The 26,106-nt window shown below is 40.1% G+C and overlaps 1 protein-coding gene across 6 annotated transcripts in view; it reads left to right on the top strand.

Moving 5' to 3' along the window:
• Window positions 1-26,106, top strand: part of TNIK (TRAF2 and NCK interacting kinase) — a 357,185-nt gene that overhangs the window by 287,991 nt on the left and 43,088 nt on the right. For 4 of the 6 annotated variants that reach the window (XM_045539658.1, XM_045539656.1, XM_045539662.1 and 1 more), the window contains 6 exons: window positions 8,795-8,959; window positions 11,806-12,045; window positions 14,582-14,688; window positions 21,724-21,887; window positions 23,950-24,047; window positions 24,933-24,956. In XM_045539658.1, the coding sequence (XP_045395614.1) occupies window positions 8,795-8,959; window positions 11,806-12,045; window positions 14,582-14,688; window positions 21,724-21,887; window positions 23,950-24,047; window positions 24,933-24,956 (798 nt within the window). The remainder of the gene's footprint in view (window positions 1-8,794; window positions 8,960-11,805; window positions 12,046-14,581; window positions 14,689-21,723; window positions 21,888-23,949; window positions 24,048-24,932; window positions 24,957-26,106) is intronic. The other 2 variants (XM_045539660.1, XM_045539657.1) reach the window with 1 other exon arrangement.

Below are 26,106 nucleotides of genomic sequence, written 5' to 3'. Positions count from 1 at the left end.
AGACTTGTGGTTGTGATATTCACTTTTAGGATCAAAAGTCATTTGTGTTTCTTTTTCAAATACTTCCAGAATAATGGTTTGTCATTTGCTTAACTGCTGACTAAGGAAGGATTTCCAGGGATTTGGCTGTATGATGAGCTATTTAACAATATAATCAAAAGCTGTTTGGGTGGGAGGAAAAAGGGTAATAACCAAATGGGTAAAGCAAACAAACAAAATAATAACTCCAGCCCTGTCAGCAACGCTTCAGGGGGTCACTGTGTCAGCTCATGTACGTAACACCCTGGTGGCCAGTTCTGTCATTATTTGTGGCACCTGGTGATTTCCTTTATCTTGTGAGCGTAGCTAGACATTTAAGATGTTTTGGGTTATTTTGTATTTTTATCTAGCGTCTCTAGATATTTATAGCTAGAGCTTTTTTTCAAGTTATCTAGACTACAGTATTTCCAGGACCAGATTTCTTACATAAGATCCTATTTTTATAAAAGTAGTTCTGTCTTTTTATTTTTCTCTCTTACCTGATATGTATAGAAAATTCTTGAAATGATGTTGTCCTAATGTTAATTATGGTGGTTTATGGGAAGTAGAAATCAAAATATTGATTTTTTTCTTTGAATTTTGTTATATTTCTGTAGATTGTTTAAATCCTTTGTAGTAATCATATACTATTTTAATGAAAATAACGTTTCTTTTAAAACTTACAAAACTAAGTCTGTAGAGAAAATCATTTTGATTTGAGATGAAGAACATTTTTGATCACTTTCCCTTACATGTGTAAACATAATCTGTATTTACCTACGTCTGTAACAGCTGCCTCTTTCTCTTAGATCAATAATTCAATTTTGTGATCCTGCTCTCAGGTACAGCAACGACCCCTTAATAATCCACCTGTTCTTCCAGCTAAGCAGAGTGACTATGCTGTTAAACAGCAGCTGACATGCTTCCTGACTGGCAGAGATGTGCCACCTTCTTCCCCTGCTAAGCCATTTTCTAGCTATGCCAAGTTGAAATCTTCAGCTATGCCAGACTCACAGCTCCTGACCATGGCAGGTGTTGAGAAAGCTGAAAAACTAACCTCTACAGAGCTAATACCAGCAGCTCCTGCAGGAATTAATGATTCCAGATCAAGACTCCTGTTTGAGCATCACTCACGGAAGAAAGATGGACCAGCTTCCCCTATTAGACTTGGTTTGGAAGAACAACTGCAGCCTCAGGAAGCCTCATGGACCATAGCGAAATCTCCAAAGCGATCTTGCTCCCAAGGATGTAGCCCAACTCTAGAGTTAGGATCTAAGGTTATTTGTGTGTCCTCTCCCAACATCTCCAAAGTGACAAGCCCCCAGTTGTCCATTACTGAAATTAAGGAAGGCCTTAGAGACCCATGTGGACCTTGGGGCAGAAGGGGCATGAACTCATGCATCTTTACGAGTACCTCAACTCTTCGAAGAAATGCTGCATCGCTAAGTGACCTCTCCTTGATGCACGACCACTCGGCATTCAGGGTTCCCAGCACCAAGCATGAGTTTAGAAGAGACACACCGACAGATCCCATTAAAGAGGACTATGGTTTCTTGCAAAGCATCCCAGAATTTCTTCTTTCCCCTAGGCAGCTCTTTCATGCACAAATGTACCAGAAAAGGAAGAAAAGCATAGAACAGTTTCCATTTCCTTCCCTCAGCCTCTATCCAGCACATTCTGATTTGAACTTGTCCACTTTGACTTCATTGTTTTCTAGTCACTATTTGTCCTCATCACTAAATTTACTGGACTATCCTCTCCATTCAGAACTAGTTCACAGTTCCCAAGCTTTCAGAAGCCATGGCATTCCTGGGGGCAAATCTTTGCAGATGTCATCAAGGCAGTTTTCTGGACCTCCTAGTTCTTCTGTGCTTCCCGGCCAGGCTCCTGGCAAGAAAAGAAACATAGCAGTTGGGCGTGCAAACAACATGGCTGTGTCACCAAGCACTCCCGATGTGAGGTTCCCCGGCCACCATAAGTCTGGGCCACCTCTGGTGGGTGACATCTTCCAAGGTCCCTTGCTTCCCAGCAGCTGGTGCTCTTCCTTTGGGCTTGATGCACTTCCAGAGATATGTGGGAACATTCTTTGGGGATTTCATATCTAGTCCTTTCCTCCTGGGTGTGGTTAACATAATCCAGCTTCCAACTAACCATCCATCTGTTCATGAAACAGTTCTCAAGCCTTACAGTGAGTGATCATATTTTGGAAGAAAGGTGAAACATCGATATGATAGAAGGAGAGTGACAGTTGCTCCAATTAGGGATTGGAGCACCTGAAGTACAACTAAGAACAAATAATTGCCTGCCTTAGTTTGATTCACCATTTTTAACACCCACCTCTTAAAAATGGGAATAAAAATGAGCATGAGGATCTTTATCTTCTTAATTTTTTAATGCTTCTCATCAGCAATGTATGAATTTTTTTTCTAAAGCACTATTTACAAATCTCTTTGCTTATATCAGAGAGGCAGGTGGGGCTCAAAGTAGCCAAACAGTAATAGGCATTTCAAGACTTTAGATATAAACAGAATTTATACCGTATCAGTATTTTAACTATCAACTGATAAGAAAACCTGGATTAAACTCTGTGGAGGTGGAATTAAAAAATACCATTTTCTTTTTCAAATGCATCCTTTGCCAGGATATAAATTTGAAAATACCCTCACCCAGGATGAGTGGGCAGCTATGCTCGTGCCACCATCTCCTGGGATACAGAGTCTGGACTTTTTTACCCCATGTGCTATTGAAGATACCACCCAGCTATCTTCTACCCATTGCAACTTCCTCTGTAATCTGATCCAGCATTTATTTTCTATCTCAGCTCTATATCTTCTCATCAAGATGTTTTTTCCTTCTTTGATTACTTTTCCATCTATTCTTCTTCCTTATTCCAAATCAACACTCTTTCATCAGCAGTGTAATGTTGTCATAATGCTTCATCCTCTGTGTTTTTATTTCTTCATTTTATAAAACACGAGTGATCATTGCATTTCTCATTACCTTTCTCATTAATCTGTTGGATGCAGTAAGAACAAATGGAAATGCTCAGTCATTTACAAATCTTGTTGAGCTCGTCTCTCTTTCCTTTTACTGAGTATTCTTTCTGTCCTGAATGTCACATTGGCTTTGATTCTCAGATTTCAGCGAGAAAGGAACATTAGTGTCTCTGCATTTAAAGGAGTGATGGGGAGCATTCTCACCCCTTTGAAATTATCGGCCATTTCTAGATTGGAATGGAAGTCAGATTTGTTCTGTGAAAATATCAGTGTGAGGTTCTGTTGAACATCAGCAGAATTTGAAAGTCTTTTCTGTCACTTTTTGGATGATGGAGTTTCCTTTTTCTTTCTCCTGTTCCCTATAATAACATAAAATTGTCTGGGCCTGGCAGTAACTGTGTGTGTTCCCTTCCCCTTTCTATCTATGTACATTTTTTTAAAAAAAATTGCACCAAGGCTCAGCAATGACAGAAGGCTTTGTTTACATGGGTATTGCGTGAGACTATATTTTAATTTTTTTTTTTTTTTTTTTTTGAGAAAGGGTCTCACTCTGTCACTCCAGGTTGGAGTGCAGCGGCCTGATTATAGCTCACTGGAACCTCAAACTCCTGGGCTCAAGCGATCCTCCTGCCTCAGCCTCCTGGGTAGCTGGCACTACAGGCACATGCCACTGTGCCCAACTAATTTTTTTAAATTATTTTTTGTAGAGACAGAGTCTCACCATGTTGCCCAGGTTGGTCCTGAACTCCTGTTTTATTTGGCAATGATAAGGACCAAGTTATCTCTTACTCCACCAGTCCATTGTATATAGAAATTGTATGTAGTTTACATATGAGGTTCCCAAATTACCATTTAGAGAGTTTATATCTCTGGTATCATCTTTCCCCAGTTTATGTTTATCTCTCTTAAGATGTAACATAAGAGAGACCTGGATGAAAATAGTGAGCACATTTGAGTTCATGTTCTGCTTCCTGGCTGTGACCTGGGCAAGTCTCTTCACCTTCCTGAGATGCAGCTTCCTCATCTGCACTTCCTGCCTCACAGTTGGGAGGGTCATGGGCAATAATGTATGTGCTTGTGCCATTTAAACATTAGGCACTGTACGAATGCAAAATATATTTATTCAACAAATTCCTCTTTTGTTCCCAAAGCCATTGTAGCTTACAAGGAGTGTTTTGACTCTGTTGTTTCTGGTTTGATTTCCCATGACCAATTCACTCCCATTTCCCATCTTCTCACCCGTCTCTCCCAGGTGATAGATAAGCACTTCTTTATTTCCTAGCTCAGCTTGTTAAGGATTCTCTTCATTACTTTGAAGTTATGTGCTCCATTCACATGGGATCTATACCTTTTTCTGGAATATTGGTTAGGAGTGGACCCTGGGAAATAGTTCAGGCCCTTATCTTTAGACAAGATTTCATTTTAAGCATTCGTTATGAATGAGAGTGTCCCCTGTGCTCAGATGTGTCCCAGAGAAGGGGGATCCTCAAACTTTCTCAATAATTATTAATATCTGCTCATGGTGGTTTTGCCAAAGGACAGTATGACTCAGTTCTTTATGTGAGCAGTGAGTGCAGGGTCAAAGTATCTAATGAGCACTTAAAAATTATTTATTGACTTCTTTCTGTTTCTCCAGTATTGCCAGTAAACACAAAAATCAAATTGTTTTGTTCAGTTCGGGAACAAAAAGGAATTCCCATACAATTGCATTTGATTCACTGCATGTTAGCTCTTATGTAAGACCTTCTAAGACCTTCATAGGGCCCAGGGGTCCCACATACTATAAAATGTTGTTAAAATGCACCCATATAACATAGTGAATATATATTTGCTGTCAACATTTTTGAAATTACTTCTATAATTTTGTTTTGAAATTCCTTCTCAGTGGATGTCATTCATTATTGTGAAGTGAGACATTGTAACTTAACAAATTGTTTTCAAGTATTAAAAACAATTTGACAATTGACATTGACAGTATTTCCCTTTACATATATTTAAACATGTTTTTATTTAAATTGAAAAATTTTTTAAAGCTCATAATTAACAAATGTATTTTTAGGTCTCCTATATTTGTGTAGCCTTTATACATCTCAGAGGCCTTGGACGTCACTCCTTTAGTTCCCAATGGACAGCACAGCCCTGTCTGGAGTGCAGTTTTATTTCTGAGACCACCGTTATTTTTTCTTTCTCTCTATAATGCTGTAGTAAATAGTATAGCATTTCTGCAGAGGTGATGCAAACCTCTCCAAAGTTATTTTAGTTTTCATGTTGAAATGATCCTATTAATAAGAAAAAAATTGCTTTTATGGCAAAATTGATCAGTCTGCTCATCTTGTTCTCTGTATTCACTGATAATCCCTTCATCTATGAAATCCTTTATAACAGGTATCGTTGTTTGGGTGTAGCACCTTAACAATCTGCATGTGTTTTTGCTAGAACACCCTTTTTCAGTGGTGTTTCTGGCATTTTATATCTTCTTGGTGGCAGGAGGTTAGAGGAGAGGCTTGGCTACTAGACTTTTTAATATCCTCAGGCAGATTGAAGCATGTCTTGATTGTGCCCCAGTTTTTAATCGCATACTTTAATCCTTACTCTGGGGTGGGAAGGGGGGAACCACTTTCTTTTATTGTCTCACTCGCGTCTCTATCTCCTGTTCAATGAGTAGACATAAGTAGTGATACATCAGAAGACAGGCCTTTGCCTGGTATCAGAATAATCACAGGGGCCCTCTCCTAGATACACTCTCCAGCTTTCCTCTGACCATCTGAAGCTGTTATTAGGAGAAGCACCACTTCCAAATGTTTGGTTTGATATCTCTGCTGCAGTTCTTAACGTGATCCTTTGGTGCAAAGGCACTTGGGCGGCATTATTTTCCTAAAGACCTTAGGACAAGGTTTTCTTGAGAAAAAAGTGTGTAGCCAGATGCCTCAATGTTACATCTTTCTCATAGATTTTCAGATTTCTTTGGACAAACTCCAACTCAAGAAATTTCAACACACTGGACCCTTCCTGAAATAATTTGCAAAGTCATTTATTCCGTATATTTTAGAATGGTACAGACTGAAACATACTAATGGTAGGATTTAGTATGTAAACTAACTGATAGAAAGCATAGGAAATTTTACCACAAGTACATTAGTAACATCTATACATCACTAATCAAACCCATTAATTGCCTGTAAATACCCCACTTTCTGCCCTGTTCATTTCTGATGACAGCATTAGGGCCCCTTGTGGCCTGTGGTCCTATTGGCGGCAGGGATGCTTAGACTGGAGCTTTGTTGCTGACAGTTGCCAAAAGAATTCTTTATCTCAATAATGGTTTCTTTGCTCGAGATAGAGTCTTTAAGGACAGATTTTTTCCACTTTGTTTTTAATGTACTTTCTCTTAATGTGTATTTAAAACCGAGCATATTTTACTGTTAATAATAATAATAACAAGTATGCTTCACACTCTAAATATATTTGGTTGCTGACTTTTGGGACAATTGGCTAGAGTTTGGATAGCCAATATTTATCTGAAAACGTCTCTGAATCTCTTGGATTCATGAGCTCAGAGAGCAATGTTTATAGAGTGGGAGTTTGGATATTGAAGGGTGTTCGTACATGTGATTGGTCTATTATAAACGATCTTCCCTGGAAATAAGGAAACGGATAATATTTGACCAATTCTAGTGGTCTAGACATATTAACCTTCTTTTCAAAGAGTCTGGCATTTGTAAAAGGAATACATTGCATGCGTTGGTCTCAGTTTATCTATTGCTATCTTTACAGGACTTTTTCTTCTTTGTGGTCTTATCTCAAAGCTGGCCTTGTCCTTTTCCTCAATGCAATAGCCAAATAATTATTGCTGATGTAATACTTTGCACACGTGCACACACAAAGTATACATGTTCTGTTTTACATTCCTGGCTTTTTGCAGCAAATCTTATTTGGTATGTGGTGAGCTTCTGGGACATGGAATCTTAAAACCAAAATCGACTGGATGCCACTTGTATGTACCCTGCACAGCCATGGTTGAGGAAGAGATGTTCAAATTACACCTCAGTAGAGGCAGAAGGAATGTTCTCTATTTGAGGTTAATGTGAGTTTTAAGAACAGCCTTATTCTGTGTATTAGACTGAGTCTGCCTCTAGAAAGAGTCAAAATGGAGTAGGGAGGATGGGAAAAAAATAGCTCTTCTGAATTTTTATTTCAAATCAGGCAGTAAAATGAATAAAGACTTTTAGCTGCTAAAAATATGCAGACAGACATGAATATTGAATACCTGCTTGTAGGCTCTTACAATGCTCAATGCGTGAACAGAAGAGGATTAAGGGCTTACTCTAAGGGCCATCAGGGTGGTGAGAATGGTTGGATTGTCCTGGTGGGTTTGGGAAGCACAAGGGTCAAATTGACCCTGAAGAAATAAAGGACAGGATGCAATGGGCCTGGAGAAAAAGTCCTAAACCTCTCACAGTTGTCTAAGATCTTAAGTCATGTCTTGCAGTATACACCTTGCTTATCTAAATCTCCCTTTAAAATTGTCCCCTGAGATAGTCTATGTGCTGTAAATGTGTATTAAGGGTAATTTTTACCTGTTAAAAAGGCCCCTCACTGATCCTGTGAACCTTCCCTGTGAAGCACTTGGGATCAGTTACCTGCTTTGGGCTGAGAGAGACTCTGGAAGAAAGGCAATGCCCAGGAAATGAATGGCCGGGAGGAGAGGAGAGGAGAGGAGGGAAGGCAGAATGAACACCACATGTGGAGACACAGGGAGGAAGAAAGGGGAGAGAGAGCGAGGCAGTGGAGTCCAAGCTGGCATGGGAAGAATGAGCAGGAGCATTGTATTTAGGGAGCAGGGAAAGACAACTGGAAAGCAAGACCCCTGAAGAGAGAAAAGGAAAATGATACAGGAAGTCTATTTAAGACGAGTCATGCTTATTAAGCAGGAGCACCCACTTGCCTATCAGTAAGGCATGTGAAGAAGTGGAGGGTGTGTGCACTCAGCTCCACCCTCTTGTTCTTCCCCTGCCTGTGCTGTGGGTCAGCCCAAAGCAAGTTCCATTTTCCCCAAGCCCTGTTAATGCATACTACTGTTCCTTTTGATTGTCTAGGGTGCAAACTGTCTCCCTTGCTGATGCCATAGCTTAGTGACCATGATAATATCCCAATCAATGCAAGATAAACTCTTAAGTAGGTCCCAAATTTCCAGCTAACTGAATTAACACAAGATTATGGATAATAGAAGAGTGATGGCTTAGGTGTTCTTGGGGTTTTTTGTTGTTGTTGCTGCTAGTGTTTGCTATCATAGAAAGGAGTTCTTTTGGCCAGGTGTGGTGGCTGACGCCTGTAATCCTAGCACTCAGGGAGGCCGAGGTGGGAAGATCGCTTGAGCTCAGGAATTTGAGACCAGCCTGAGCAAGCAGGAGATCCTGTCTCTACTAAAAACAGAAAAATTAGCTGGGCGTGGTGGTGCGCGGGCATGCCTGTAGTCTCAACTGCTCGGGAGGCTGAGGCAGGGGGATCACTTGAGCCCAGGAGTTTGAGGTTGCTGTGAGCTAGGCTGACGCCACAGCACTCTACTCAGGGCAACAGAGTGCGAGTCTGTCTCAAAAAAAAAAAAAAAAAAAAAGAGTTCTTTGCAAATTCTTGATACAGAGCAGACATAGAGAATTTTGGCTTCTTAAAATGAATTGATCAGAGAGTTCAAATGGCTGTGCAGGCGACAACAGAAGATCCGTACTAGGAGATGAATTGACTTCTATCCATTGAGGCTCTTTTTTGCTTTGGGCTTCTAGGTAGAAGAACGGTCAAGGCTCAACCGGCAAAGTTCACCTGCCATGCCTCACAAGGTTGCCAACAGGATATCTGACCCCAACCTGCCCCCGAGGTCGGAATCCTTCAGCATTAGTGGAGTTCAGCCTGCTCGGACGCCCCCTATGCTCAGACCAGTCGATCCCCAGGTACAGTCTGTCCTCCTTTCCATTAGGTAGTCTGACAGTGTTACAGTAAAACCTGCATTCAGGCATAGGACCAATCAGATTATGAACCTTAATATATAATTCATAGTAATATAGAAGACTCCACTGAATTTGACGGGTAGAGGAAAAATGAATCATTTCTTGGTAAATTGGCCTCTCTGGAGACCCACAGGGGTTTCTGCAAGGTAAGAGCAAGCATCCTCTTAGTTATAATTCCCAAAACTAGAATTCATACAGACCTTTGAGGTATATATGTTGTGTGTATATATATCATGTATCTCTATATAAAATATATGTAATCTTTTGTCCCTTGGCATGTTAACAGGAGGCCAAAACTGGAAAAATTAAGTGTACTTTTTTAAGTAACACTATGTCTTCCAAGCCAGTAGTTTTCAAAATGTGGTGACTGAATCAGTAGCATCAAGCATCACCCAGGAACTTGGTAGAAATGCCAATTCTTGGGCCCTCTCAACCCTACTGATCAGCAACCCTGGGCTGGGGCCTGGCAGCCTGTGATTTAACAAGCCCTCCAGGTGACTCTGATGTGCTATAGAGTTTGAGAACCGCTATTGTAAGCTATTTGGTAAAGAAAAAAGATTACTCCACTTTTAGGAAAGGAGGAAGTTTCTGGAAGTTCTACAGAACTTTTAAATTATATATACTAAAAATGAAATACATAATGAAATGGGTTATGGAATTCCATGAAAAATAAAGGTAATGTAACTTTTTTTACCCAAATGTCTTAAATTTCTTCCAGGTATCCACCTGTGTTAAAACTTTCACAGAATATTTTGAGGTCACTTTTGAAACATGTAACTGTTTGAACTGGAGTTTAAAAGAGTAGTGATAAAATCAAGTATTCTTTGTGTTTTGAGTTCGCCTTTAATAAATGAAGCCCAAGAATTTTCAGCACCAGCCAGCTTAGCCTATCTTCCCCTTGGTTGGTTTTAATTTATACATAATTCTTTTATGCCTAACCCCCAAAAGGATACTTTTTTTTTTTTTTTTTTACAGGAAGTTCTCTTTTAATACACAAACATTCTCTTTTAAAACTCCTAACTCCGACCTTGGAGGGTACTTTCGCCTTGTAAAAGGAGAGAATAGAGAGAAATTTACTTTATGGAAATGGCTAGGGAATGAAAATATAGCTATTCTGTGACAGTTAATTGGATTAAGCATGCTTCAGGTGCTTCAGTTTTTGTTTTTTATTTTATTTTTTGCCTCTTTTAAAGTAAGTTTGTGTTTTGTACTTGATATGTTTTATTTTTTAATTTTTCAAAAATTGTTTTTGTATAAATTTATGAGATACAAGTGCAGTTTTATTACATGCTTAGATTTCATAGCGGCCAAGACAGGCCTGTAGGGTATCCATCACCCGAATAATGTACATTGTGCCCATTAAGTAATTTCTCATCATCCACCCCCTCACACCCTCACCGTTTTGAATCTCCACTGTCTGTCATTCTCCTCTCTACATCCACTTGTACACCTACGTATGAGTGAGAATGCGCCATATTTGACTTTCTGTGTCTGGCTTGTTTCACTTAAGGTAATGACCTCCAATTTCATTTAAATGTGCTTTGTTTTAATATCATTATTTAATATATTTAATGATATTTAGCATTAATGTAAATTTAATGGATTCTATTCTGGTTGAAGCGTATAAACCTTCAGCTAAACTGGGGTTTAAGGATTTTCTCTGATTGTCATTAGTAACATTCCAACACTGAAATTTCAGATCCAAGAGGGTCTGACAGGTCCTTGCACAAAGCAAATACTAAATTAATATTTGTTGAATTAACAGTTTAATTTAGAAAGCACTCTAGATTTTTCCCCAGCCAAAATGTATTGAACACCTCCCACAAGCAGGCAGAGTTAGACTGGGAGACATGATGTGAGCGTGACAGACATAGCTCCTTGTCTCCAGGGAGTTCACCCTCCCGAAGTCAGAGGAGACAGGTTAGATAATCACTAACAGTAAAGTGTGAGCAGGGCTGTGGCAAAGGGGGTAACCTGTGCTATGTGTTTTAATGATTTGTCTTAAAGAGCCACAGTTTCACTGAAAGACTGCCCGTCTTCCCTGCACAAACAGTATCACCACATGCCCAGCTGTGAGACTTAAAACTCCAAAAGAAATGTCCTGGTGTCGAGAGATACATAGTACCATAGAGGGTCAGAGACCACACGGCAGAAAGCAGGATAGTGCAGAGGATAGGCCTATGTGCTGTGAGTATAGGATGCCTGGGTTCCAATCCAGTCTCAGCATGTGTTAGCTGTGAAATCCAGGGTGTTGCTTATCCTCTGTGTACCTTCCATTGCTCATGTATAAAACGAGGGGAATGACTGTGTCCACCTCAGCGTGGACTCAGCGAGTTCATAACAAGTAAGATACTTAGAGCAGTTCTTGCTTTACAGAACAGTAGCGCTCTCTAAAGTCAAAGTTTGGGGTGGGGGTAGGTTAAAGGAGGAAGTTTGTAATATTAGAAGAGAAGTGGTTGTAAAATGTATTGTATTGCTGGTCAGTAAACATTCACTAAATATGTAGTAGTTACTATTATTATTATTATACTTGTTCCATGGACTTAGCATTCTCAAGGATGTCATCTATCTTTTTGCCAGGAACCCTGGTTAAGCCCTACACATTACTCTAAATGGAAGATTCTGAAGAGCTGTTAAAAATATGCTATAGATAGCTGTGATGGACTCTCTGTCGTACAATTTTTGTGCCCTAGAACTTTTTTTGCCCTTCAACCGACTGAGGTTCTAACTGATCTGCTCATTTGCTTTGTCTTCTACTAAGGCTGCTCTTACATTGTTTTGATGCTTAGATCCCACATCTGGTAGCTGTGAAATCCCAGGGCCCTGCCTTGACCGCCTCCCAGTCCGTGCACGAGCAGCCCACAAAGGGCCTGTCTGGGTTTCAGGAGGCTCTGAACGTGACCTCTCACCGCGTGGAGATGCCGCGCCAGAACTCGGATCCCACCTCTGAAAACCCTCCTCTCCCTACGCGTATTGAAAAGTTTGACCGAAGCTCTTGGTTACGGCAGGAAGAAGACATTCCACCAAAGGTGATATTACTGGGGTGTTTTCATCATCGCTGATTTCTATTATTGCCGTTATTCCAGACCTTTCTTGGGAATGAAGACTGTGATAATGCCAAAGCATCTTCTCATGTTTGTTTTGGTCCCTCCTCATTCCCAAGCTAAGACTTAGATTGTCGCTTATTCATTTCCCCCAAGGAAACTGCGGCTCAGGAGGATTGTACGTCTTGAAAGCATATATCCCGTATCCAGAATTAGAATTCTCAACCCCATGCTTTCCAAACTGTTATTTTACTATCTGTTTTAAGAAATAGAATAATGGATATTTTCACTGATGGCTGAATCTACATCTAGACAAACTGAAAACTTGCAGATAAAAAGTAGAAAATGTATTTATTCCTGTTTTTAACAGGGTTAAAGGTTTCAGAAGATAGTACTGCTCTTAGGATAATTTAGTTGGCCTCATTTAAATAAAGCTCTTTCTAGGCCAAGTCTAATTTAATTTCAGCCTTAATTTATTACTGAGGATAAAACTTTAGGGTAAAATGCCCAGCCATCCCACTGGACAAGAATAGCCCCAAGTTTGGGTTTTTGTGTTTTGTTTTCCTGTACTCAGTCCTTACTCATTTATAAGAAATGTTCCAGAATGTGGCTGTGCATCTGGCTATAGAACAACCTGGAAGAATTTTAAAATACTGGAGAAACTTTAGCATCATTCTTCCTGGTTTAGGAATCTCCTTTATCTTGAGCTCAGCACAGGAGCTGTGACAAATGAAATATTCCACAATTTCCCAAAAATAATGCCATTGTTAATTCCAGAAAAAATAAAAATTTTTACTCAATAATTTACAAATATATTTCCTCATCTTCCTCTCAAAAAGATATTATAACAAGAGTCACAAAATAAAATCAGCCAATAATTTGTTGATGTTTCTTCTCTGTGGAAGCAGAAATGCCATCAGAAAAGGTTACTAAGGTAGCAAAGTTCAATGTGGAAAATAAGGTGGGTGGAGCAGCAGACATAATAGATGGAGAAACTGCAAATGGAAGTGATTGGTCCACTCTAAAAACATGCGGGCGTAGGCCGGGCGTGGTGGCTCACGCCTGTAATCCTAGCACTTGGGAGGCCGAGGCGGGCAGATCCTTTCAGCTCAGGAGTTCGAGACCAGCCTGAGCAAGAGCGAAACCCCGTCTGTACTACAAATAGAAAGAAATTATATGGACAACTAAAAATATACAGAAAAAATTAGCCGGGCATGGTGGCGCATGCCTGTAGTCCCAGCTACTCGGGAGGCTGAGGCAGAAGGATTGCTTGAGCCCAGGAGTTTGAGGTTGCTGTGAGCTAGGAGGATGCCACGGCACTCACTCTAGCCTGGGCAACAGAGCGAGACTCTGTGTAAAAAAAAAAAACATGCGGGCATACATGCATCAGGCTGGGAGGAAACTTTAGACCCATTCAAAAACTTAGGTTTTAATAATTTGTTAGGCTCTTTCTTCTCTGCAACTATTTACATTTATATAAAGGGAAAATAGTAATAGCAATATTTAATTTGAACAGGTGGTAGCACTGATTTGGCCTTTCTGCTTCACTTCATTGGCTCATCTTTATGTTAAAATGAATTATAATAAAAATTAATTTTTCAAAACAGACAAAGGATGACATTTTACATTGAAAGTAATCTTTGGTACTAGGATTCATAATATGATTCTCTGAAATAATGAATTCCTTTGGTACACTTGCAATATTTGATTTCATTTTTAAAATGTTTGTATGTTTCATAAAATGAGCCATACTTGAATTCTTCCTGAGGTTTTTGCCAGATAAGCTCATAATGCATTTTCCTACTGTACCTCATAGTCTTATTGGTACTCACACAACATTTTTGAAGACTCTTTTCAGTATTTTCAGTATTAATCCTGTTTTGTATTAAGTTGTATTATGTTTGCTAATTGATCGAAGCACCATGCTTTTGGTTTTGGGTTTAGTTAGTAATTGCAAGTTGATAAGGAAGTAGAAACATTCCGGATCTATTGCAGTAGGTTTGCTGAACTCACTGAGATATGACTTATGTCCCAAGTTCTATTCTGATATCCTAGTTTCTCACCAGATTTCATAATTTCCTTATCTGCTTAGTTGTAGTGTGAGGTAAAAATGGAACTTGGTTTGTGCGGGTGGCTCTTCATCTGATGCAACTTCCAGTGAGATAAAGGTATTCCGAAGACTTTTCTGGTAGTCATCAATTTTGCCCAACCAAGAGAGGTCAATTATTTTTAGCCCAGTGAACCAAACTTATTAGCTTAGTCTATTTTTAAATTTGTTTTTAAGATTGACGTGACCCTTCTTACTGGTTGCTGAATTTGCCTCATTGCCTTTTGCCAGTGGACCCTTGTTTGATTTTGGGGGGGAATTTAATATTTCTTTGAGGAATGAAAGATAGTTCTTTCCTATTTCAGGTAGTTTCTGTAACTTCTGGCAAATCTTTTGGAAAGGAGAAGGATTTTCTGACAATAGCCTATGGAAGCTATTTGATAGAAAATATTTCTGAATTCTGGTTTCTTCCAGGTGCCTCAAAGAACAACTTCTATATCCCCAGCGTTAGCCAGAAAGAATTCTCCTGGGAATGGTAGTGCTCTGGGACCCAGACTAGGATCTCAACCCATCAGAGCAAGGTAAGGAAAGGAAACTAGTTAAGGTAAAAGAAAAAGGCCCTAGCACCACTGTCATTATTGCTTTCCCGAAAACGTCTGTGCTCTTTTTTCACTTCAGAGAGGCGTGTTGACTTGCCTGGACTGTAAGCTATGAGGGGCTAGAATACATGCCCTTGATTTCTGCAGTGGCTTTTCACAGAAGTCAGTCTTCAGTGGGAGCTCATGAATGAATGAGTGAATAAATGAATGAATGTATGAAGCAATTCAGAAGCCGATCATATGCACTTTAACTGGTAGTTTTTAAAATCTGGGAGTAAAATTACAAATATAAATCTGGTTGCAATACCCCAAAGCACTATTTCAGAGGCCATTTTATGGAGTCAGCAGAACAAAATGCCCTGAGTTGAGGTGATTTTTAGCATCAGGTCAAGAAACATGCCCTGGGAACCACTGAGACATGACAAAGTCATTGCCAAGGAAATAGTGACCAACTTCAGAGCTTCCCTAGCTTGGCAATCATAGAAGGACTAACTCCCGGGAGGGAATCACCTCTTTGGCATTATGGAAGGTCACTGAAGTACTGTTATGGTTCCATTCTTGCTCTGTGTTCTTCCTCCAGAATTTTCCATCAACAATGTATATTCCTACAGTCAGGAAATTGCATCTACTTCCACTGGTTGGTGTGAAGGTCTGGGAGAAGCTGGAAAGTAAACAATATCTTTACAGTATCTGAGCAGATTTTATGTGGTAACAGATGCTGTTTGTGGCTATAATTCATCAATCTTCCCTCAGATTTTTCATGATGAATACATCCTTTTTTAGGATCAACTGAAATAGCAAATGGCCTCTGCTGAGGCTATAAAAAGGATGAGCTTGGGAAGGCGGTTTTCTTCTTCATTGTGTTCATAATAAGGGAAGAACCTTCTTTTGCTAGTAAGAGAAAGAAAGACTGGAAATGAAGCTTATGATTACATGTACATATCTTTAAAATATGGAATGCTTTTAATCAGAAAGCTTTAGTTTTCCTCTGTACATGAGAAACCTTAGGAAGGGGTCAGTCCACAAATAAGATGGAACTGGAGTAAGAACTACAGTAAGAGTGAATGCCCTTAGGACAGAGATGCTAGCCCATTCTGAATGGAATTGACCAATTGCAGGAGGCTCGGAAAGAGCCATTTTTCCCAGTGACTTGTCAGATTCACGCCGAGCTGGTGTTGCTAAGCAGCACTGATGAAGACCAGAGCCACTGTGACCCAGCCACCGAGGAATGTAGCTCAGGACTGCTAGCCTGAACCTTATCTATGCCCCTTTTTAGCAGCGATAAGTCCCCAATTATTGGTGCTTCTTGTGCCTTTGAACCCTGCCCTTGGGGCTGTGTACACTGGATAGGTTTCTTGGAATTTTAGTGGCTTTAGATCAAGCATTATTTCAAGTTTCAAGTTTTATTCCTTCTGTCAACCAAAAAGTAAGGCAGAGAACTACCATTATATAGTCAAATAGCCACTTTTTATTCCCTCTGAAGTGCTATTTTAATGACACTCCGGCCTAAGATAATTGGTATTTGATGATGAGTGGCTTACAAAATATGAGTTTTTTTCCTTGGAACCACTTAAGTTTGGACATTGTATTTTGTCCAAAGAATGCCAACTTTGTGAGAGATGGCTAACATTTTTCTACTTACAGAGGAGAGGAGGAAGTAATCTAGGAGTTAATAATTATTTACCTACAATGAAAGTCGGAGATTAGGGGGCAGAGGGTGGGGGATGGAGAATCCCCACCTCTGCACGTGGGACAATCCTGCAGAGCACCCTACTTCTTGCTGTCATGTCCATCCATGTGACCAACATTTAGGAATTAGACTTTGCAGCTCTATATTGGATAGCTTTTTTAAAAGCTTCAAGATTTGGTTTATTTACTATGATAAAGATAGCTTTAGTTCACCTTTGCTGCATAATAAACCTCTCCAAAACTTAGAGGCCTGAAACAGTAACAGTTTATTATTTCTCGTAATTCTGTGGGTTGGCGAAGAAGTTCCTGTGTTAGTCTCATCTGGGCTCACTTGTGCAGTTGCGTGGAGCTGATGCATCAGCCGTCCTCTTTCTCCACATGGTCTTTCAGCCTGGACTTCTTTACCTTTGGTGATTTCAGAACAGCACTTCAAGAGGGAAAGCTCCATTGCACAAGCACTTCTGAAGCCCTTGTTTGCATCATCTTTCCTGATGTCCCATTGGCCACCTAGGGCACTTGGCCAAGCCCTGAGTCAATGTGGAAAGGAACTACACAGGGGCATGGACACTGGGAGATGTGACGTGCCGAGGGCCATTACTGAGGCACATGTTTCTAAATATATACAGTAATGGAACAAGTATGGCTGTGTAGGGACCAGTTGGTCAAGAAGGTGTTACTGGGTGTCACCTGTAGTTCCCTGCCTTCTGCTTGGTTCAGGGTAATTTATTTATTTATTTTATTTAATGAACACCTCTGGAGCACTAAGTGCTTTACAAATATTAACTAAAGCACATAGCAACTCTGTGAGATAGTGACTATGGTCACCCCCATTTTACAGATGGAGAAATTGAGATAAATGTAAGTAAATTGCCCAAAATTAGTTAAGTGGTAGAGCCAAGATCTGAACTCAGGTAGCCTTGCACGACAGTGCACACTCTTAGCACGAAAGTACCACTCTGTGCTAATCTATTTAGTATGGATGCAGCCGGCATTGCTGCCTCATTTTCCCAAGGGAAAGCAGCCCTTGATTCATGGACAGGCACAGCACCATTTTGCCTCTACCTTTCACACCACGTGGTTTAGTGAGTCAGTGAACAGCTCCTCTTAATCTTACGGTTATTCCTTCTTATCTTGTGATACTCACCACTTTTTAAAAGTTGTTGTCCTGTGATACTCATTTATGTCCCGAACACTTCCCCACTCGAGCTGGAACTAATATCATCACATGCTTTTGATAGTTCTCTCCCTAGATGGCTAAAGTCCGGGTGATAACACAGTCACCATGACCCCATGCACCTGCTCCCTGCCCTTCCTTCTCATGCATATGCAGCTGGGCATTGCTCAGGCTGCAAGATCAACGGACAGTTCTCACCTGCTCTGTAGACTCCCAAATGCTTCATGCTATCAAGGTGACAGGTGAATTTAAATCAAGATTTGATGTGATTATTTTAAAAAATCCCAGGCACTTTCATATTTAATTTTGATGCATGGGTTCTTTTAAAGCAAATTAAAATTTGATCAAACAAGTACATTCAGAATATGAAGAGATGCAAATTAAGCCAGAAACACCCAGTCAAAAACTAATCCTCTGTCCCATCCCAAACCTGTCTTCTTATGGCTCATTTCTTCTCATTGGCTGTGTCGTCAAAGAACAAAGTAAAGTGAAATTTGGCAGTCAGCCAGGTAATTATAGACTTGGCCCAAGTATTTGGGCCATGAAATTACTTTGTAATCCTAATTTTCTGTTTTGACTTTTTATGATTCAAATGAATGGAATAATTGCTTTACTGTGTGTTTTATAAACCAAACAGCATTGTCCATAGAATGGCAAATGTCTGAACTAAAAGTTTGCATTTAAAGAAATCTATTTGGATGTTTTCAAGTTTTTCCACGTTTAGATCTGAATAGGCTCAGTTAATATGTGAACAAAGGATATCTATTATTTCATGGAATTATTCTGAAATTGATCCCCTCTAAGAGCTTTAATCTCATACCCCTTGGCCCAAAGTCCAGACCATTTAATAATAGTGAGAGAGAGAAAAATGTGAACAGCATGACATTTTCTCAAACTACTCATGTTTTATAAAAAAAAGGTAGAAAAGACATTGCAAAGTTTCCTCTATTTCTATGTGTGATTACTTAGAGACTAAATACTTCTTTCAATCTCTAGCAGCAAAAATAGCAACCTATTAAGCTCAACACCCACACTGGTGAGCTCTAGTGGGGAGAACTTATACTAATGAGGCCCAGGTCAGGGATTTAATGCCCATGGGATCCAATTAGCTTCACACAGAGGGAGGCTCGAGCCCTGTCAGACTCATGTTCCTTCCCTAGTCCTGCTAATGCCCATGCAGGATCCTTTTTATGCCAGGACAGCCCTAGCCCAGGCTTTGTCACCGGACATGGCAGCAGCCTCCTAACTGGTCTGCCTGCCTCTCTCCTGGCCATTCAGTCACCTACCATGGGAGGTACACATTCTCTGCCAGGCCTGAAAAGCTGTCACCCCACTCTCCCGGTGTTTCCTAACACAGACTTGGTACTCTGCCCAGCTCTGTCCTCTGTGCCCACGTGTCCCAGGAAAGCTCCAGCCCTGTGTCTTTGCTCGGCTGTTTCCCAGGCTTCCTGCTCGCTACTCCAAGGCCTGGTCAAGTCCTATTGCCTTCACAACACCATCCTGGACCACTCCAGTCTGCATTAACTATTCCCCAAACTCCAACAACATTTACAGTCTCTTCCACACACAACATGCCTAGTTTTGCCATGTTCCCTACTGTGTCTGCTATATGTATCTCATCTGCACAATCATGTTGTGACTTCGCTGTATGCCCTGTGGCCTGTGCTCCTCCACCAGCCCTCATCCTGGTCCAGTGAGTTTTTACAAAGTAGGTGCTTAATAAAAAGGTTTTGGCTAAATAATCAAAGGAGTGGGACATTAGAACAACAGCTGGATCCTGCTACCACACCACGACCACCAGGAGAAAAATAGCTATCACCAGCTGCCCCTCTGTCAATAGGTGATTCTTTGTAATACAAGGAACACTACGTTATCATTCCACAAAATGAGAGCAACACCAAGAAATCTTAACATGCCCATCACTCTTAATGTGCAATACAGTTGGTTAGCAATACATTTTTTAGAACAAATATTTTTTGGAATTTATTATTAATTATGCATAATAATTTTGACCACTACTGTTTAATCAAAGAGGGCAGTAGGGAAGAATTCCTTATTTGAGAATTAAAGGAGATTGGTTGTTTTCTTTATAAAAAATGAAGAGTTTGAAATATAGACTACTTTAGAAGTGTTATTCATTTATCATTTTAGGTACTTTCTAAATTAAGGGTATTTCCAGTATGGATCCAAATCTGTATCAGTCAATTTGACACAAACAATCTTTGCAAAAATAGTTACTACACAAAGGAATGCCATTAAGACATCAAAAAAATTTTTAAGTTTTTCTCAATTTACCAACGGTCATTCTGCAATTGATTTTACTGTTAGGTTGCCTCAGCAACCCCTTTAACCACAAAAATTGCAAAGGCAAATATTGTCATAAGTTCTACATTTATAAGATCAAAATTAATAAATCATGTGAACATATTTATTTTTATATATGTTTTCCACTGAAGTTTTCCAGGGTTGCTATTCATTTTTACTCAAATGTTTTTGGCAGATAAATTACTACAAAGCAAGATTCTTGTGTTTTCAAAAAGAAATGATTTGGTTTAATTGCTGCTTATAAAGATGCTGTTTTGTGGCCAGATTATTGTAGACTAAACTACAAATGTCCCAAGGGAAGGGCTCATACTGTTTTCAAGTTCATATGTGAAACATCTAACACCCAACACGGTGCAAAGTGACTGGTGCACACTTGGTACTCTTGGACTGGGCAGAGCAAAATTAAAATATAAAATTACATTTTACTGTGATATCTCATTGCATTAAAATCATAGCACTATGGTGACTCTATTAACAAATTTTGTTTGGGGAAATGAAGATGTTGGAAATGTGGAGGGAGTTAATGTTGAATCAGTTTCTTCCCCTCAGCAGTGGATGGCAATACATTGGAGCTTTGAGTTTCAGGTTTCACTAAATTATCCATGCCCAGCATTGTGCAAATCTAACAGAAAAATGAAAAGGCCTATGAGCTATAAATTTAAAAGGAAAAGTTTTTTAGAAACTTTGAGAATGCTGCTTATTTTTTTTAACAAAATCATAAAAACCTGAGCAGCTGCCTCCCACCACCACTGCTGAGATGTCTCCTCTCCTGGGACAGCTTCCCTGATTGTCAAGAGTGGCCTAGGTCCTCCCATATTGTCTGGTTCTAAGTTGCAGGCAGAGCGCGAATGAATCAGCCTGTGTTTATCTGGCTAAGCTTGCAGAGGGCCCAGGCCGTATCTTGTTCATTACTGTATTTCAAATGCCTGACCTAGTGCCTGGTGTAGGACAACTGAGTGAGTAAATGAATACTGTTATTTTGGGGACAGTAAAGATATGAAGACGAATAATACAGCAAGGTCTTTTTTAAATTGAGGGCTGCTAGCCAGCCAACAAACTAATTTGTTCTTGAATTAGCATTTTATAACAATTACCAGCCTCCCTTTGATAATAGCCTAAATATTTGAAGACTTCCTGCAAGAAAATAATAAGTACAAAGGCTCCACTAGCTACATGAGCAAAGGACTTGCTCAAGCAATTCACAGAAGAGGAATTACAAATGGCAAATAAACATGAATAAAAATTATTCTATTCTACCTCAGTGGTAATTTTTTTTTTAAACTGCGCTTAAGCAGCAACATACAATTTAGCAAATTGCTCATAATAAAGCCTGGTAAGAATTCAGTGAGATGGACCAGCACATACACTTTAGTGCAAATTGGTAATACCTTTCTATGCTCATACACACATGTGCACACACACATACCCTAGTTCGTGCCTTTTCACCCAAGAATTCCAGTTCCAGGAAATAAAGATGTGATTGGGTATTTGTGTGCAGGTAGATGATTATCTCAGTGTTAAACGTCACAGCAATGTATCGGAAGCACCTTAACGTGAGCCACTGCGCCCGGCCTCTCACTGTGGTTTTAATTTGCATTTCCGTGATGAGTAATGATGTTGAACTTTTTTATATATATACCTGTTGGCCATTTGTGTGGCTTCTTTTGAGAAATACCTAGTTAGGCCCTTTGCCCATTTTTAAATTGTTTTCTTGCTATTGACTTGTGTTCCTTATATATTTTGGAAATTAACCCCTTACCAGATATGTAGTTTGCAAAATTGGCAAGGTCTTAGGAGTGTAGTCAATGAGCTCTCTGTCATCCACACAGCAACCCTGATCTCCGGAGAACTGAGCCCATCTTGGAGAGCCCCTTGCAGAGGACCAGCAGTGGCAGTTCCTCCAGCTCCAGCACCCCCAGCTCCCAGCCCAGCTCCCAGGGAGGCTCCCAGCCTGGATCGCAAGCGGGATCCAGTGAACGCACCAGAGTTCGAGGTAAAGCTTTCCCTTACTTTTCCCTGGCAACATTGCCTGGGGAGGAAAGCTGTGGGCAGGGAAGATGATTATTTTATAACTCTGGTCTTTGTGTGGCCACCACTGTGTGATCTTGAACAGTCCCCTAACTGCTCTCACCCTCAGGCTCCTCAGGGGAGTGGGCCACCATCCCTAATTGTGTGTGATATCAGAGTATGGACAAAATCCTTCCTAATCTCAGAAACCAGTGTTTTCTAGGGAGATCACCAAATAGTGGTCTTATTTGAAAATATAGTCACTTACCAGTCGCCTGAGCTTCCATTTCTATTTGATTGCCTGTGTTTAGAGTTTCATGTGCCCCCAAATGTCCTGTTCACATTTTGCCAGCAGTCTCTTTAAGTATTCTGAAGAATACTGGGTATTTCTCAAAATGAAATTCAGTAAACACTAATATAGAATAAATACACTTGAATAAAGTAAAATCTTTTACTTAAAAAAAGTTGACTCTACTGGCTATTCCTATTAGACAGATAAAAATTAGTCTCTCTTAACATTTAATTCAATAATTCATCACTGTTTAGTTTTCATTAATGGAGAACCCTGTGAAAAAGATTATTATTGTCCAGGTAATGATACATAACAATATATTGTTTCTAGCTGATCAAAATTCCTTCTTTCTAAATCAGTTTCTTCAGAAGATACTTTTACTTCCAAATGATAAAGACCAGTACTTTTTAAAGTGCAATTTAGTAAATATTAATGTACTTATAAATTACTCTGATTAAAAATCACCAGTTCTCTTTTCTTTCTTAGCCTCTTTCTTACACACAACCCCACAGTTTACCTCCTAACATCTTCTTAAGATTTTTAATAAGTAAAATCACTGTATGTCCATTTTGGAAAGCTTGATGTCTAACGTGATGTTCACATCTCTGGATTGGGATAGGGACCAGCCTATGGCTGCCTCATACGCGTTCTTCTGACCAGTGGCCCATCCCAGAGCTACCCGCTGAACATCTGTTGCCTTGATCCAAATATAAATTTTCTTAATTTAGAAAACTGCCATCCCTTTTTTACTATTCATAAGTAATTTCATATTAGTGCTAATATTGAAGAAAACCAAACTTACATATATAATTTTAATTCTCTGATCTGGCTTGGGCTTCATTCTTATATTCTTTCCTTCATCCCCTTGTTTTTCTGGGTTACAAAAGATCTTATATCCCAGGTACATCCCTGCCCAGGAAAGACCACTTTAAAACAAAACAAAATACAGTCTTTCCTACCGTAGACTGCCTCTTCTCTACCTGTGGGCTCATGGGCTGGAGAGATGCTGTTCACTCTACAGCACTAGGGAGCCTCCCTACTCCCCACCCGTGCTCTGCACCTCTTTTCAGGGGCAACACCCACAGCACCACCTTCCTTCCTGTCTTCACCCTGTTCTTCTGCCCTTAAAAGGCGCAGACCACTCCTACCCCCACTTAAAAACCATTTGACTATGTAAAATAGGTATCCTTTTTTTTCTCACAAAACTCCATCAGAGTAGCCTACCCTGATGGGTAAATGGTAAAGGAAGAAGCCAAGCATAGCACCTTAACTTAGAAGCTGATTTCGCACGGTGATTAAGAATGGGACTTTCAGAAATCAGACAGAACCCCAGCTCTGTCCATAATTTCAGCATGACCTCAGGCCAGCTGTGTCATCTTTCTAAGTCTGTGTTCAACTATAAAATAGTAAAATATCACCACACCACGGGGTTGGAGCAAGGCTTAAATGAGGTAATTGACATAGAGAGCATTTGGCATTATGCCTGACATGCTGTAAGTGCTCAGTAAGTGGTGGTGGTAGTGGTGCTTGCTGCAGTTTTTCTTATTATTGCCAGTGACTTCCGGGTTACAAGCTTAAATGTGTTTGGCTGAACTTTTATTATTTTTCCATGGATGTGCTCGAGGATTTACCTAAGTGAATGACGTGGCCACTGAGTAATCCCAAAGGGGTGACTCATCACGGCTGACTCATGCAGAACTGGAGCCAGCCCTCTCTCATGGTCCTCTCTGCCTTGGCCCTCTGCTTTCTCCCGTAGCCAACAGTAAGTCGGAAGGATCACCTGTGCTCTCCCATGAGCCTGCCAAGGTGAAGCCAGAAGAATCCAGGGACATTACCCGGCCTAGTCGACCAGCTGTGAGTGCTTTTCTCTCTAAGACCTTCGAAGTCTTTTCATTTACCAGAGAACCCACAGGATAAACTTGTTGGGGACACACTCATGATTATGAACAAAAGTTGTTGAGATTAATAAAAAGAATGGATGCTGGAAACATCCAGAAGAAAGTCATACCTGATTAGGAAGGAACTGAACAGATCTTGGATTGCTGTCCTCTGCCTTTGGATATTTTGCGGATCGTTAGGATTCCTTTAGAGATAAAACAGGAAGAAAAATAACTCATATCATTCCATAATTTCTACTCAGCAACTTTGGGAAAAAGATGTTGAAACTAGCAGTTAAGGAGACGGGGGCACTTTCTGTGGATTTCTTTTATCTACTCTGCTCTCTCCCCATATTACTTTCCATATGAATTAATATCACAATTTTTCTGCTGCTCTTCATATCTCTCAGACTGTAGTTTCTGGGCCAAAACTTGATAAATCATGGTCCAATATGGCCCTGACAACTTGAAATCCCACTTCATTGCTGTAACGTGTAAACCCCCAAGTAATCTTAAAGAAAGAAATTAAAGCATGGAGGCTGAAATTTGAAAGTGGAAAATTAATTTGGGTTGAGTTACTATCGTAATAAATGAGTGTACTGTATTTAAATTTTCTGAAAATCTTTTCTACAAAACAAATGTGATGCTTTTTTGGTTTACTCTCTTTTTTATATCTTAAAGTCAGGAAGTATACTGCGAGTGATAATGAAGGAATTTGCATCATTCTGAGTTGAAGTTCCCTTTGCCCTTTGGTAGTTACCAGTTCTGTACTAACGATTCCAATTTTGTGTCTAACCTGCTGCTTTCTTCTGGCTTTGCCCTCTTCTGTGGATTCTTCTGGATTGGGTTCCTCTCATCTCAGAGCTATAAGAAAGCTATAGATGAGGTTAGTATTACCTTTTCTCTTGGTCATGCTGTCACAAAATGTAAATATTAAACTTACTGCCCGATGTTGACATTCAGAAAGGTGGCCAAGGGGGTCACAGATTTAAAGTCCACTCATCTGCAGTGATCTGCTGGGAGGAGAGCCCCTTCAATGGAAGCAGCTTTAAGACCCACACACCTACCCCTATAAAGCTTCAGAGACCTTCCTTCTAAGTTAGAATGTCACTCTTCCAGTGTTCCAGTCTAGCCAATAACAGGTATAGTGCTCTATTAATGGCAGTTTCTCCTTCCAGTAGCAAACTTGTATTTGCCAGCCTTAGCTCTCAGTGGTTTGTCTAAGAAAGAAAAGACATCATTCTAAGGGACTCCAAATTTATAGTGTGTGATTTGTGAACAAGGAGTTACCAAGTATTGTTAGATTAATTTTGCGGGACATTAACAACAGCATCAGCAGCAACATCAGCCTTAGTTAATGAATCCTGACAAGTTAAGTGACTTTATTTCCTTATCTAGGGAGACATTTTTCCATTAGAAGAATATATAGCTTTGTCAATCGTAGGTGGTTTGCTAAGAAGGATGACTGCCCTTCTGCTGTTTGTCAGACCTGCATGAGTACAGCACAGTAGACTTTTTTTTAAGAGCCAGGCCTTGCAAAGAGTCCTAAGTGCATGGAATCTAAAGACTACCATTATGGCTTTAAGGCTATGGCACTGCTGAGCACTATTTTTATGAAATTGTATGGAAAAAGCACTGGCTTTGGGATCAGCAAGCTGCATTCACGTCTTGGCTCCCCCAGTATATAACTGGCTGGGACTAGTCCCATAACATCTCTGGGCCAGAGTTTCCTCACCTGTAAAATGGGGATGAAAACAACGTGCCTCACTGACAGGATTGTTGAGGGTCACTTGAAGTGATTTGTGCAAAAGCATTTTATGAAGTATGAAGTGCTGCAGAAAGCCAAGAGTTTGTCTTGACTTAACTGTTAGGGTTTGGGTGAGAGGCATGGAGCTGTTCTGGCAGGTGGGAGAAGCATGTTTCTATGCATCTAGTCTTCACCAAGGAGCCTCACCATTCAGAATGACTTAGAAAGTTATTACTATAGTTAAAGGAGTCTTGCTACAGGAACGAGTGTCTGCATATCTGTAGTGTGT

Source organism: Lemur catta, chromosome 1 (genome assembly GCF_020740605.2).
Source record: "Lemur catta isolate mLemCat1 chromosome 1, mLemCat1.pri, whole genome shotgun sequence".
NCBI lineage: Eukaryota > Metazoa > Chordata > Mammalia > Primates > Lemuridae > Lemur > Lemur catta.
Note: the sequence above shows the minus strand (reverse complement) of the source record. Positions and strands in the feature narration are given on the sequence as shown.